General features: G+C 45.3%; 1 protein-coding gene across 1 annotated transcript; it reads right to left on the reverse strand.

Annotated features, from left to right (window-relative positions):
* Positions 1–5262: 5262 nt before the first annotated feature.
* On the reverse strand, positions 5263–13147 carry LOC146198990 (vasopressin V1a receptor-like). Its single transcript, XM_084592687.1, has 2 exons — positions 13064–13147; positions 5263–7680 (listed from the first exon to the last, which is right to left on the reverse strand). The coding sequence occupies exon 2, from the start codon at positions 7205–7207 to the stop codon at positions 6179–6181; it is 1029 nt and encodes a 342-aa protein (XP_084448813.1). The 5' UTR covers positions 7208–7680; positions 13064–13147; the 3' UTR covers positions 5263–6178.
* Positions 13148–14259: the final 1112 nt, after the last annotated feature.

Consider the following 14259-nt stretch of genomic DNA (forward strand, 5'->3'; position numbering starts at 1 on the left):
TCACAGATAAAACCTTGCTTCCAAGCTTGGTATTTTCCAGAGCACCTGCACGAATGCCACCTGAGGGCACGTGGCTGTGGGTGGCTACGCGAGGTGCGCTCGACAACAGCGACTGCTTCAAGTAAGGTACGTGAAGAGTTAATATCCTTTCCTAACAGTGACGACCCTCGCTAACAAGGACAACGCGAACTACGAACACCCTTTTTTTTTTCTACGAAACAAATTTTGAATGTACTTACGCCTCAAAAATATGAAAACTGGCTTTCCGGACATTGGGCCGGGAGAAGATTCACCAAAGCTAATTTGTAGTCCACGTATCAAGGCGAAAGCAATTATTGCCTCATCATTGTCGTCAGCAAAAGTGCCGCACTTTTGCGGCGACTCTGATTGGTCGAGACGGGATGGTGTCATGGAGGTCTCGACCAATCACAGAGCACCACCACAGTATGCTCGCACCACAGTAGCAGCATTCATCGCTACATGCGCAACAGTCGCGTGGCAGATTGCAGCACTTAAGCTTTCGCCTTTCATCACTTTTGTCGCCAAAGTGTCCTCGAATTTTTTTTGTTGTCGCATTAGTATTGCAACGAAGAGACAACTTTGAGGCACACGGGAGTGGTGAGGCGGCTGAAGTTCTGAATATTGTCGACGGCGGCAGTAATTCTCCACGACGTGACACAGCGGGCTATTTTCTTATTTACACTTTGTTTGGCAGGCACACCTTCGACACATGTCCTCACCTGCAATCCACATGGCTTCTTATGCCCGTGACGCCGTCGGTCAAGCAAGACACTCAGGAGCGCCAAATAGCCGGCAGTGAGCTCAGTACTTCTCAGACTACTCAGAAGGTCGCCTACGACCACCGGCGTCACCAAGCATACAAGGAACCAGGTTAGCTCACCCTCTTGTATTCCGCTATTCGCCACCTCGGTCTCTCAAGAAGCTTCGTTCCCGGTACAGTGGCCTGTATTCTGCGATGTTGAAAATGACCGACGTCAACCATGAAGTTGCTTGTCTTACGTTTCTCTTGCCGTCCAATCAAACTCACCGACATCGTCCATCTAAGTTGCCTTAAACCCTGATACGTCATTCTTACTTCGTCAACGTAACACCTGGGGTCATGCAAGGGAAAGACGACAGACAACGTATGGCATCATCAGAATGAACGTGCGACGACATTGCTTTCGTTTATGTTGACTGCCACCATCCTTGTTAGTTTGTACATACCTGTAAATATATTCGCCCAGCAGTAACGCAGACTGTGATGAGAGCAAAAGTTTTATGATTCCAACCAGACGTTTTATTTTTCTGCATTTGAATGCGGGTCATCGGAGCAAGGCAGTAAAACTACGAATCACAGAGTGATGGCCGTTTTCTTTTGTGGTTTCGCGCTTTACAGTCCCCATTTTCCCGTCCGACGGGCTTCAACGTTTTCCATATTGCATCAATGGTTGTTAAGAAACCTCTTTGTGCAGCTCGTGCCCCATAGAAAGCCGCCTTTGTAGCTGTCAGCCGACTGAGTGTGCTAATATTTCGGAGTGGTCTGTGGTATGTGACCAGTCGTAGTACGTGTTATCAATTTACCCATGGGAAGTCAAAAAGCGCATCACAGACCAGTGGGTTCATGTAGCTCAACCAGAATATTTGAAGCCCCATAGGGACGAAGATATTACCCTTGCAGCTGCCAAAATTGTCCAATTTTGACTTCACCGGTAGCCAGTACAAACAGAAGCGTACCATGACAAGCTGGTCCATGGCAACATGGCTAACTGGCCTCTTGGCTATGACAAATGGCATTCCTTAATTATACCTTTAATATGTATTGCTTTCCTTCTGAGAGTTATACCTTTATTACCTTTATTATGTATACGTTAATTGATTTCCCTCTGAAAAGTTTTATTTACACACTATTCACTACCATGAACGACTCGCTTAAAAGCTATATATATTGTGGAAGAAGGCCAGGTCGAGACGGCAAGGTTGAGACGGCAAGGTTGAGACGGCAAGGTTGAGACGGCAAGGTCGAGACGGCAAGGCAAGGGATGCCGTGTCTGGCGTTTATTCCGATGGACAAAACCCAAGCACGTGCCGGAGCCGGCGCCGCGGGACGATGATGATGGTATGTACAAGAGGAAGAAGATGATCATGGTATGTACAAATTAAAGAAGAACCGTGGAGGGCTCACAATATATATATATATATATATATATATATATATATATATATATATATATATATATATATATATATATATATATATATATATATATATATATATATATATATATATATATTTTTTTTTTTTTCAGGAATAAATTGTTCGTATTAACGGGACACGACTGCGTCACAAAACAAATGAAGTACATCCCTTCTTTGTGAAACGTCAGTTTCACAAACACTTGCCTTCGCTGCATTTGTCGACTGCTCGTAGGTGGCGCACGAATCGATCCCGGTGATTCTCTGTCATGTGCCGCTCTTCCGGTGGGCTATAATCTTGCCCATCTTTGTTTCAGGTGTTAGGAAAACGAGAAAACCATACATAGGCCGCAAGTCTTAGCGGCCCTAATGCAGATCTAATTTATTAAAACGCTGCCTGCTAATTTTGGTGAGGCAGAATAAAACGTCTGCGTACAGTACTCTGGCGCCGTAATCTCACATCCTTATTGTTACAAGGTCCATGGCAAGGATATCCCCTTGTAGTTGAAGTTTTCTTTCCGCTTTCAGACAGTGCAGCTTTGGATGTTCAAGCAGTCAACGCGCGCGTTCGAGGCAGCGTTCCGAAATCTCCTCCTACAGGTGTGTCGGAAAGTTCCAAGAGCGTAATAGCGACCGAGTTACGATTTGCATGCTCGCGAGCAACGCGCTGCTCTCATCCGGTTCATGACGTCATTTTCAAGACCCCTCGCACGTCACAAACCGGCCCTTATTGTCTTAAACAGGCAAGTAAGCACCTCATGCTGAAAAGCTTTCGTTTGATGCGCGTTGATCTTTCCGGCAGTATAACCCATTTGTAGTCCTTTGCTGGCGCTTGTATGATGGCGTCATTCAGATGCCAGCGGATGGAGCTGCAAATAAAGTTCGTGCGCTAGAAGTGATGCCGCACTAAATAGTGCGTTTGAATAAACGTGCCAATGGATACGACCTTGTGTTTCCTCATTGCTTTCAAGACTATGCTGGTAAGTGGGGATTAGCGCCCCAAAACTACCGCCTTGATGACGCTGTCTTCCCAGGTTTTTTGTTCCTATGGGCAAAGAGGTGACGAGGTACGAAGAGGTCTCTCATAGCCTGAGTTCCTTTGGGACGTTAAACCCTACAACCCAACAAAACCAAAAATAGCAATGCAGAACCTATATAATAAACGTTTTTTCGTCGCACAGCATTTTGAATTTTTTAAAATGCAAGGGAAGGCAAGAGACAACAAAATTGGACAGGGTGCTCGTCCAGTCAGAAGCCGACAGATGGCCCACTAGCGGTTGCTCCCGGTACAATTTTCATTTTAATGCAGGGGTACATTTAGCTGCCACGTTTTCACATCTATTGTACGCAAATATTTTTCTGTAATTTTGTCCATACAAGTAGAAAACTCGCAAGAAGAACTCGTGCTGAAAGGAATAAGTTTACGTGGAATTTGGTGCCTTTCTTTACTACCAAATTTTTAACAACAGTTATTGCAAAAATACACTGCGAAGCAACAAATAAAAGTGGGCCGGCACAGAGGTTTTAGAATTCTTCATGGTATGTCGATTGTTCCACCCTGAACAGCCATTGCGGTAACACACTAGTGATTTCTGTTCTACAGAACAACGGGGTATACTCTCTCAGAAATGCAACCGCACAGCCATCGCATCCGGGTGAAAATAGAAACCAGGCATGGGAGACTGATACATACAGTGGAGGCCGGTTATCATAATTAGGCCAAATATATAGAAGCCAATCATAATTTTATATCGCTAAGTATTTAATACCGTATAAATACAAGGGGACCTCTTTTTCATTTTTCTTAAGAGAGCGTATCAAAAGTACAGTCTTTCCGAACACTGTTAAAAAGAAAACGTGATCTAAAGTTTTGGGTTGCTTGCATATTAAATGATGGGTTCCCAGTATATAAAAGCCCTCTTGTTCCAAAAGCCTTCAAGCGGACAATGTTCCACTGAGAAGCCTAAAGAAAAGGTGCTCGTGTTTGGCGGAACCGCCTGTCTCGACTAGCTTCAGGGTGCCTTAACTCGTGTTGAACGCTCGCCAGATCCACACTTTACTGTCCTGATCTCATCCTCTACTGCGCAAGGCTCTATACAAAGGGCCGGTAAGATTATATCACGCATAACTCGGAACAGTGATTTCTTGTCCACTGGCAAATATGATCTTTTGAGAAACGAACCAAAAACAGCAACAACAATGAAAACGCAAAATATCAACAACCTTTTAAAAAGACGAATATAGGTCATGGCACAACAATTTTTCTAACAACATAATCAGGTAACATAACCATGTGACTCATCATAACCTGGCACATATTGCACGCAAAAATATTAGGTCATCGTCGTTAGATATCAGAAAAATTGCTGTTACAACTCAGCTGTCCACACAGCTGTACTTGAAGACAACCATTAAGATGGAAGACGAAAATTCGAGATTCCAAATCGGGATCGAACTCGAATGAATTGCCTCGTTAATGGACGGCATACTTGATCAGTGTCAAGATTCCGTCGTCTCTAAAGAAGCTGCTGTGGTGGCACTGAAGCAGAGGGTATTGTTTCTAGAAATCTGTGGTTGTACTCAAGCATTATTGAAAAACCTGGTAGCGACTTTTTTCTTAACTGCAAGAATCTTCTTGCAGCCCTTTGGTCTCTATGTTTTGCCGGAGAACAAGTAATTCAATTAAGGTTAAATTTTTCAGTGATCATGCTGGTGTAATTTTTTACTCAATCCGTAGCAGTGAGTTCGCAATGTCCGAGGGTGTACCTTGATACCACTCAAAAGAGTTCCACGCAGCTCCCTTGGCTCGATAGGTTTGAGAGCTGTCGTATAGTGCCGTTAATTTGGCAGGCTGTCGGATCGGATACCTTTGAAATTCCTTTTCGCCGGTAGTAGATTTTGCGCCGAATCGATGCTGAGCAATCTATGCCTTAAACACCGTTTCGAATTCCTATATTTGAAATTTTAAATATTTCAGACTCCACAGAGCGCCTACACTGGTGTCATCGTCCCGAAACATTTACCCAAGAGATTGACTGAATTTTCTGTCTTATTGTATACCAGCAGAATTTTATTACGAACGTGCACAGAACTTACATCCAAGTCCCATCTGGCCAAACACAGAGCAGCTGAAGAAATGTGACCCAAATATAACATTTAGGCTTAGCAACATGCCATGGATATAACCATTGAAGGCGTAGACAAGATGTCTTTTTACAAATAGGATATACACTCCAGAAACATCCCATGAAACATTTTCTCAAAGCAAACAGATGCATATCGCACCGCGCGGGCTCAAGGCAGGACGAATTAGTAAATCGTGCAGCACAAATAAGAATGAGCGGCGATGTAGGAGCCTCGCATTCCCGAAGGATATCGTCGAAACCTTGGTGGCACCTCCCAGGGGAAGGGGTCGCGTCCTCTGCGATATCACATCGCTGTCTCGCTCCCTGCTAGTCATGTTCGGATGAGTAGCTCTCTACGAGTCCTGCTTAGCCCTCGCACTGTGCGTGTTAATGGCCATGTCCACAAATATATCTATATACCGGAACTTAATCGCAAGATATCACAACGCGCTCTGACTCGAAAGAAACGCCGTACATATTCAAGGTCAAACCCCCTACGTCATATATAGTGCTAATTCATTGCTATCTCGATTAAACACTCTAAGTTTGTGACGCAAGAAAACACACAATTCTATTTTCGAGTTAAGAGTATACAGATGACAATGCACACGTGCTCTAAGACCATGCGCCATGACAGAGGTTTTTAAAAATCTGGGACTAACGAACTCAGCGCACACATATTAGGTTATTTGGTGCTAGCTGTAGCAGCGAACGCGAAGGAGAAACAACACTGGAGATAATGGTGCGAAGTCATCTGAATGTGCTACCCCTCACCCTTGAATACGCCTTCGTGCCAACTTCATTGATTGTTAGATATTACTCACTCACTCGCTCATGTGAATCTTTTTCCTCCTCTCTCAGCGATTTTCGTCGGCCTTCTCGAGCCTTTCGCCTTTCTCGCGACAATGTCGAGCCGGCACTCGCTTCCTGCTCGCAGTTCTCATAGTCGACCGCTGGGAACGAAACGTCATGGTGCTTCGTTTAGACCCCGAGGAGCGCGTGATGCGGCGCCACACGCCCCGCATGCGCGCGTCGCACGTTCCAGTTCCTGTGCCACCGTTGAAGGCAAGGTAGACGTACGGATTTACGGCACTGTTAGAGGCCGATATGACACCGAACACCGCCACCATGTGCTGCCCCAAGGAAACGTGCTGCGCGAAAGCAAGCATCATCTCTTGTATCATGTAAGGCAGATTGGTAACCAAAAATGCCACGGAAATCACTACAGCCATCTTCAGCGTTCGCACGCGCACCTTTGGCAGCGTACTGCGGGCGTTCTCGACTCCCGCCACCTCGACGTTCGAGCTGAACGGCTCTGGTTTGCAAGTCGTCATCCTCCACATCCGAAACAACACATGTGCGTACAGTACAACAAGTGCAACCAACGGCAACACGAACACGGCCGAGAAAACGATCGCCATGTACACCTGCCGTACCGGTACGTAGTCTGGGTATATGTAGAAGACGGAGGCACAGTAGTGCTTGTCCCTTACGGCGACAAGGCGAAACACGAACAAGTTGGGCAGCGATGGAGCGAGGGACAACATCCAGCATGCGGCAGCCAGCGTACGTGGTGTCGGGGCTGGAGCCAGCGGGTTGCAGATGGCGAAGTGGCGATCCGCCGCGATAGCCACCAGCATGTACGTGGAAGACACTAGGGCGTAGGTTTGCAGTACCTTGAACAGCCGGCAGGGAATATCGCCAGCGATCCACTCGCGAGCCATTATCTCCCACAGTAGCTGCGAGTTCATAGTGACGAGAGTGACGAGCAGGTCTGCCAGGGCCAGGTTCAAGAACAAGACCTGCGCCTTTAGCAGCCGTCGGCGTCGCGATGTCAGGAGTCTGCAGCAGACCACCACGTTGCCCACAAGTGAGAGGACGAGCATGACACCGATGAAGGCGATTCGTAGAGTGCTAGCGTACTGCGGACCGAACACATCTTCCACTGTCGTATTTGGTGTCGCTGTCTTATTATCTTCACTAGATGGCGACGGTAATATTCCGGCAGAATTGGCACCGCTGTCAATCCAGCGTCTGACTTTTCCCCCATCCTCTGGAAGGCGAGACAGAGACAGGGAAAGCGCCACGTAGTAGGGTGGCCTCAAGTCACTCGTCTTTCAGAAAGAAGGCCTCGCGAGAGACGCGAGCGGCTTGTTGAATGGCCTTCTAATCTTTAAAATAACTTGATGTCGCGGAAACCTCTGCGCTACTAATCAGCATGATGAGAAACCAAACTTGGCGAGTCGTTTGTGTTTTCATATAACACTAAGTAAGATAATCGGTTTATCTGACAGGTTGGTTCTTGCTGATTTCAAAAGCCAGGTATGCCTGTAGTGCTTTATGACAGAAAGAGGATCACCTGAAAAAGAAGACAATGGTGTTATTTAAAACGAGTCTGAAGTATAGCCAAAAGTATCTCCTTACTTCAAATAGTGCCCAAATTTACAGTTTTTATTAAGTAATTCAGCATTAAACGTAACTCTAAAACGCGAAGATGTTGGGAATAAGTCTTCGTACGTGCAGGTCGTCAGTCTATACAACCAGCAGAGACTAAATAAAAAGCATTCGGAACGACGTGCATTTCAGTTTCCATCAAGTGAACATCACATTATTGCTCTGTGTCACAATGCTATATACTTACACATTTTCACGGAAGTCGGCTGCTACATTTAGAAAGCAGAGCATGAGACCACACAGCATAGCACTGCCTGCTCCTGTAAGTATATAACATAAATTCCACCTACCACATCACAAGGAAACAGCAGTTATATATGGTACTCTGGAGAGAAATAATCCACTACGTTTTATTCAACGCGACCGTTCTTCCTCCTGTGGTTGCTTTCTTTTTTTTCTTTTGCGCCAGTTGTTGATTAGCAAACCAGTTCTATTTTATCGTACTCTTCTGCACCCTTTTTGTCGTTCTCAGCAATACATCTCTCGAATATTCTCGCTAGCCTGTACACGCTTAGAGCAAGAGGGTAACGATGGCGGACAACATGGCGGAGTGCAGACTTGCAGGCTGTAGTTTACGATATATGTCAAAGCCATAAAATGAATCGCCCTTCACTTGAAGGGTTTTCCGAATGACTGGTAGCGGAGACACCGCAAGGTTGCGGATGAAATCCTCTTCTTTTTTTTATGTTTATTTATCTTTTGTAAGTCAAATCTTGTCCTGAATGGAGGGAATGGAGATATGTAGAGGTCAGAGCATTGTTTATAACCGCAACAGTGAAGCATCAGGTCTCCATTAGTAGCAGAGCTGGTACGAAAACTACTGCCCACATCAGAATGCACGCGTCTGCAGTGTAGAACAGAAAACAAAATAAACAAGAAGCTGAAGGAAAGCCTGGTCAGCGTATTTGCCCTCGTATGGGAAAAGAGTTCATCGCTGGCTGGGATTTAAGCAAGGTTTACGCTGCGGGAAGAAAGCCTCGGAGAGAAGCCTGCCATGTGAGAAGAGTGGGGATAGAAAAGCGCCGCTGGGTGGACTGAGACAGGTGACATTACGAAGAGTGTAGAGACAGCAAGCGTGAAGTTGAAAAACTACGTGCCCGGAACAAGTGTTCTGACAGGTGTCGTGGTAACTGCGAGTCCAGTTGGCCGGGAAACAATGGGAATTAGGTTTTCCCCGTCTGCTTTGCTAGAATTGCTTTTTCCCGGTGTGTCGGCCTACGCTTGAACCGATCACCGTCACAAAAACGAGAGCGTATTTTCGAACGGCGATAAAAACTGCGTCTTTTACAAACTTCGCGTTAAGTCTGACAGTTAAATCACACAATCTATACGAAAAAGCTCGGTTGTCGGCAATAGAAATAACAAGGACAGAAAATTCGTCACCCCGACACGCTCAATGTGTCGCATACATTCTAAATGTGAAACACTTAGAGGACTAGAAATTGGCACTTTTCTGGTACGCGTAGAATATGCTGGAGACGCTGATTTCCGAAAAGTAAATCAAGCTGAGTGCTTTGAGCCGAAAATGGGCTCAAAACTTTCGACGTCGCCTGTACTAAAGCTTGCATTCATCATGATTATTCTACGTAAAACAGGAATTCTGCCGGAGTTCTTTAATGTAGTTCAGACGACAGCTTCAGGTGGTCTAAATCGACAACAAAGGGTGGATATTCTTTTGTCTGCCTCAGAGGAAAATGTGCCATAACGGTAAATTAAATTCATAAATTTACGATAAACACTGTGTTAAAAAGCCATAAGGTAAGAGGCACAGAAAGCAGGGCTTCTGAAACAGATGACCCTCGTTTAATATTCCCTCAAGAGAGCGCATGCTGCATCAAATTGTGCACAAGGAAATACACTGGAAACTATATAGCTGATACAAAAATGGCCTTCGAAGCTTTTAGCGATCATCTGTATAGGTCACCTAATCTATGTGCCAAACAGACTTGAGCAGCGAGCTCTCGTCTCGTCTTATTAGCCGCCGACTTTCAAGAGGATGCAGTGCATGTCTCAAGATGGATTACTGAAATCGTTAAAATCAGTGGTCTTCTGTGCCCCAAAAGCTGTTTTTAACTCTTGGGATGCATATAACGGCTACATTTCTACCATTAATCGTCAAAACATTATATCGGTTCGTCCACATGACGGCATGTCCAATCCGCTGCAACTTAGCTATTGTCACTAAGTTCCTCTACAAAACGGCCTATCCTCCCCCCTTAGCGAGTGCCGCCCGCTAAAGGATACTGAGGTAGTGGCTCGAGTAATTCGACTTGGCCGATTGCAAACCTCTTTAGACACTAGGATAGAGCTGCCTGTCTCGTTTATACCCCGGCAGCGGACTTAAGAGGAGACGCCTTTTCAGAGTAAGCTAACTACCATGCCTCTCTATCCTTTTCGGCCGTGCTCCAGCCTGCTGTCTAACTTCTGCATGGCACAGAAGTATACGGTTAGGCCTAGTCCCTACAGAACGCCCCGTAGGGCCACGCGTAAGCCAAGTCATTCACGCATGTCGAGTAGAGGAATCCTGAGATGCCGATGTCACCGACGACGAAGCCAAAGAAGGGAAAGAAATATGAAATTATAGCAACTTTACAAACACGCAAGATAGACAGAAAAAGAGAATAAGAAGAGGTAGAAGAAAAGAAGGAAGGAAGGCTTTCGCTATTAAGCTCTTATGTGAAGCTAAGCACAATCATGGAACTTTTTTGGAGGAGGCTTGCACAAATTTGGAAATCACCATTGGATTGGTCGTACTCGGATTGGGTTGAAAACAAAATTTGGCGAAATAAAATTTTGGGGGTCCAGTGGGTCAATCTCTGAGTGCGGACATGCGCTTTCTGTACACTCTTTGGCGGACACATCCCGCGGAACGTTTCGTTACACAATGAGCCTAATAATTCTTATGTATTAATTTTTTTATAGACTGTCCAATTTTATTTTGAACAAAGCTTCATTTCAAACTGCGCGCTTTTTTCGCACAACTGAATAAAGCCAAATAAGAGCCAATGTTTCGTGTTAAATAAAAATTTATTCGTTGCGATCACTTCAAGTTTCTGATTTTGCCGCGTACGGCTGCGTTTCGATGGAGGCGAAACGAAGAGGCGTCGTGTGCTGTGCGATGTCAGCGCACGTTAAAGATCCCCAGGTGGTCGAAATTACTCCGTAGCCCTCCACTACGGCCCCCCTTTCTCTCTATCCACTTTCACTCCCACCTTCATCCCTTCCCTTACGGCGCGGTTCAGGTGTCCACAGAGCAAGTGTGACAGATACTGCGCCTTTCCCTTCCTATGAACCAACCAACCAACCAACCAACCGCGTAAATACCAGTGAAGTTGCGTGAAACAAGGAATAACATTTAAATAAGTATTTGTACATGTAGTACTACAAGTGTGTCGTAATACAAATTGTTTTCTTTTTACTTTTTTTTTGTTTGTTTTGTGAGACAGAACCGTAAACACGTGCACAGTCCGGTAAGTAACGCCTGATGGACCAAGCTCTGCTAGTCGTCAAACTCGGGGTGCTCCAGCAAAAATGGGTTTTCAAACAGCAGCTGAAAGTCACTGCGCATGTTTACAAACCATAAACAAATATGAGAACACAACGTCCTCCGGCACTCGGCAGAGTAACAAGCAAGTAAAACACACAACACACAAATCCAGCAAAATGACACGAGAAATGATCACCAATGTTCCGTGATTGCTTCAAGCTAACATAATTGACTATTTTGTAAATATTAGGTAGGCTGCCTGGTATGAACACTTGCCAAACGCACTATTAGAAGTCGTACAGATGAGGAACAAACATAAAAAATAACGATTCTCAAGCCTTCACTTTAAGAGTAGCTGCGAAGAGTTTTTAACACCGCGGTTGATTTCGCGAATGCTCTGTCGGCGAAGTACCTGTTTCACTTCTTCTCGGCAGACACCCACCATACCTATTTCATGCACATATGTAGTCGGTTCGGATTTCTATCGCAAACTAACTTCCAAATTGACTAGGAGACTGATGAAATAAATGGGAAGTGAAAAGGTATGACAACACTCGGACAACACACACACACACACACACACACACACACACACACACACACACACACACACACACACACACACACACACACACACACACACACACACACACACACACACACACACACACACACACACACACACACACACACACACACACACACACACACACACACACACACACACACACACACACACACACACACACACACACACACACACACACACACACACACACACACACACACACACACACACACACACACACACACACACACACACACACACACACACACACACGCACGCGCGCGCGCACACATAAATAAATAAATAAAATAAATAAATTAATGGCCGCGGCACAATTTTGATACCCAACACACGTGCACATTTTCTCTAGCAATGGTTTTCTTAATCTGTGTTGCAGCGACGGCGAAAGCGTTTTGGCCTAACGAGCTGCACACGCTTCGCGTAAAACATGAAACAGTCACTTTTAAGGAGCTCCAGGATGCATAACCCTCTTCCTCAGATGTTGATATGCGTGAAGAGCTGAAAACTTAGATACAGTGAGCGCAAACAGTAGCCAGGAATGATTTAGTTTTTTTCAATCAAGAGCACAATAAATACGAAGCTAGAAAAACGTCCAGTTATCGGCGAAGAGTGCGAGTTAACGCGCGTCTCGACCGGTCTGCAATTAGCCAAATTATTACGCAAGGCATTTTTGTGTCTTCCTCTTCGTAGTGTTTTTAGAAAGCCTTGTTTTGAAACAGTTACGTAGCTGTAAACAATGTGAAGCCTGTACTTTCCTTTCGCAATGTATGAGACTGACACAATTAAACGGGCTTCGCCAGATACTCGGCTTAGCTTCGCCACAGCACATTAAGGTTGCCTGTAAGGCTGGCTTTTTGTTTGACATTGGTGTCGTTAGGATAATGGGTATACCTGCCTAATAAATACCCTCTCGCTTTCCTTATATAAAGAGACTGCATTCATATTACGCACCCTCACTTCTTGCGTTGATTTTGTCTTTTCTGCGGACTGGAAGCTTTAATATCAACGACCTGTCACTCCACCCCCCACCATCCTCATGCTATTACGTTGCCTAAAAGACAGGCTTGTATTTCTCGCGAGCGGCACCATAAAAAGTGGAATTGCTACACACGCTGTGCACGTTAAGTGCAATTATTACACACGCTGCTGCGCACGTTAGCGTCAAGACGTGAAAAAAAAAAAAAAAATGAACTAACCTACATCGTCACTTACCGAATAATCGTCAGCAAGAAAATCTGAGCACGGCAGGGGGGTGTCTTCCTTTTGCGCGAACCAAGTTCACTGTGGACCTTTTTTCTCCTTTGCTCCTTTGCTTCCGATTCGCTTCCTTCCGGAACTAGCGACTGTCGATTGCCAGGAGCCGCGGCGCGGACGCTCTCGCGATACGCTCGAATGCGCTCTCTCTCGTCCGCTTTCTCCTCTTCAGCGCATGCGCAGTAGCGCGCTCAGCGCTCACCGCTCATTGCGTCCGCTGTCCTCCTTCCTCTCCGCCCTACCCATTTATTTCTACCGCGCTGTCCTCGAAACAGCTCCCTTGGTTCGGGCGATAAAAGCGCTTGGTACGTGTTGTGTGGACGGAGAAATGGGCGCAGTTTCTTCCGGAAAACACTTGGCAGTCGCCACAGCTTGAAGGCTTCAGGCACCTGCCAAAACCTAAAGATATCAACAATCAGCGAAACAAGACCAACGTTGAGTGGAAATGGAGGGATTGAATAATCTGAAAGCGCTCGTGTTTAGTTTGAATACAAAATTGCCGTTACAGATGCGGGCAGTTAGGAGAAGTTAGTGCTACGACTATGACAATACTGATCAACCCAACGGGGGCTGATCGGTGGCTCATATCAATGTTTCCACAAAACAAACAAAAACACAAAAAAAAAGAAAGAAGGCTCTCTACACGCGAAATTACAGCAGAGGTGCTAACCAAACAATTAGTCAGCTTCGTATTTGAAGACGGGATTGTCAACACCAATGTCCTAGTTTCCGCCCCGAAAAAACAAAAACAAAGGGAAGATAACAAACCTCCACATCTTGGTTCCCCAGTTTGCCACATTACGCATTGACTACTCCCTTCTAGAAAACATTGGAAGCTCCGCCTTAGAAAAGCGAAGTGTACCATAAACATTGCCATTAAACAGCGTGCAAGAAAATGGAGTACCATTTTCCAGTACCAGTCCTGTGTAAAATGTTCTGCTTGCAAACATCTGCCTGAAAATCCAACAAATCGACCGTGCTATAAGCATTAGCGCCTACTTGTAAACCATTACCAGTATAATTGTGAAGAGTTTCTTTATTATTTTCTCTTTTTGATTTTCTTGTATATGACTTCGTTCCTCTGCGAGCTACGGAATTATTAAAGTGGGTCTCCAAGGGAGGCGTAGCATAGCCAACTTTCGGTATGGAAATTT

This window comes from Amblyomma maculatum, chromosome 2 (genome assembly GCF_055883805.1).
Source record: "Amblyomma maculatum isolate TAMU_Amacu chromosome 2, ASM5588380v1, whole genome shotgun sequence".
Taxonomy (NCBI): domain Eukaryota; kingdom Metazoa; phylum Arthropoda; class Arachnida; order Ixodida; family Ixodidae; genus Amblyomma; species Amblyomma maculatum.

Coding starts and splice junctions, on each gene's coding strand:
- LOC146198990 (XM_084592687.1), bottom strand. CDS start 7,207: ATGCTCGTCCTCTCACTTGTGGGCAACGTGGTGGTCTGCTGCAGACTC.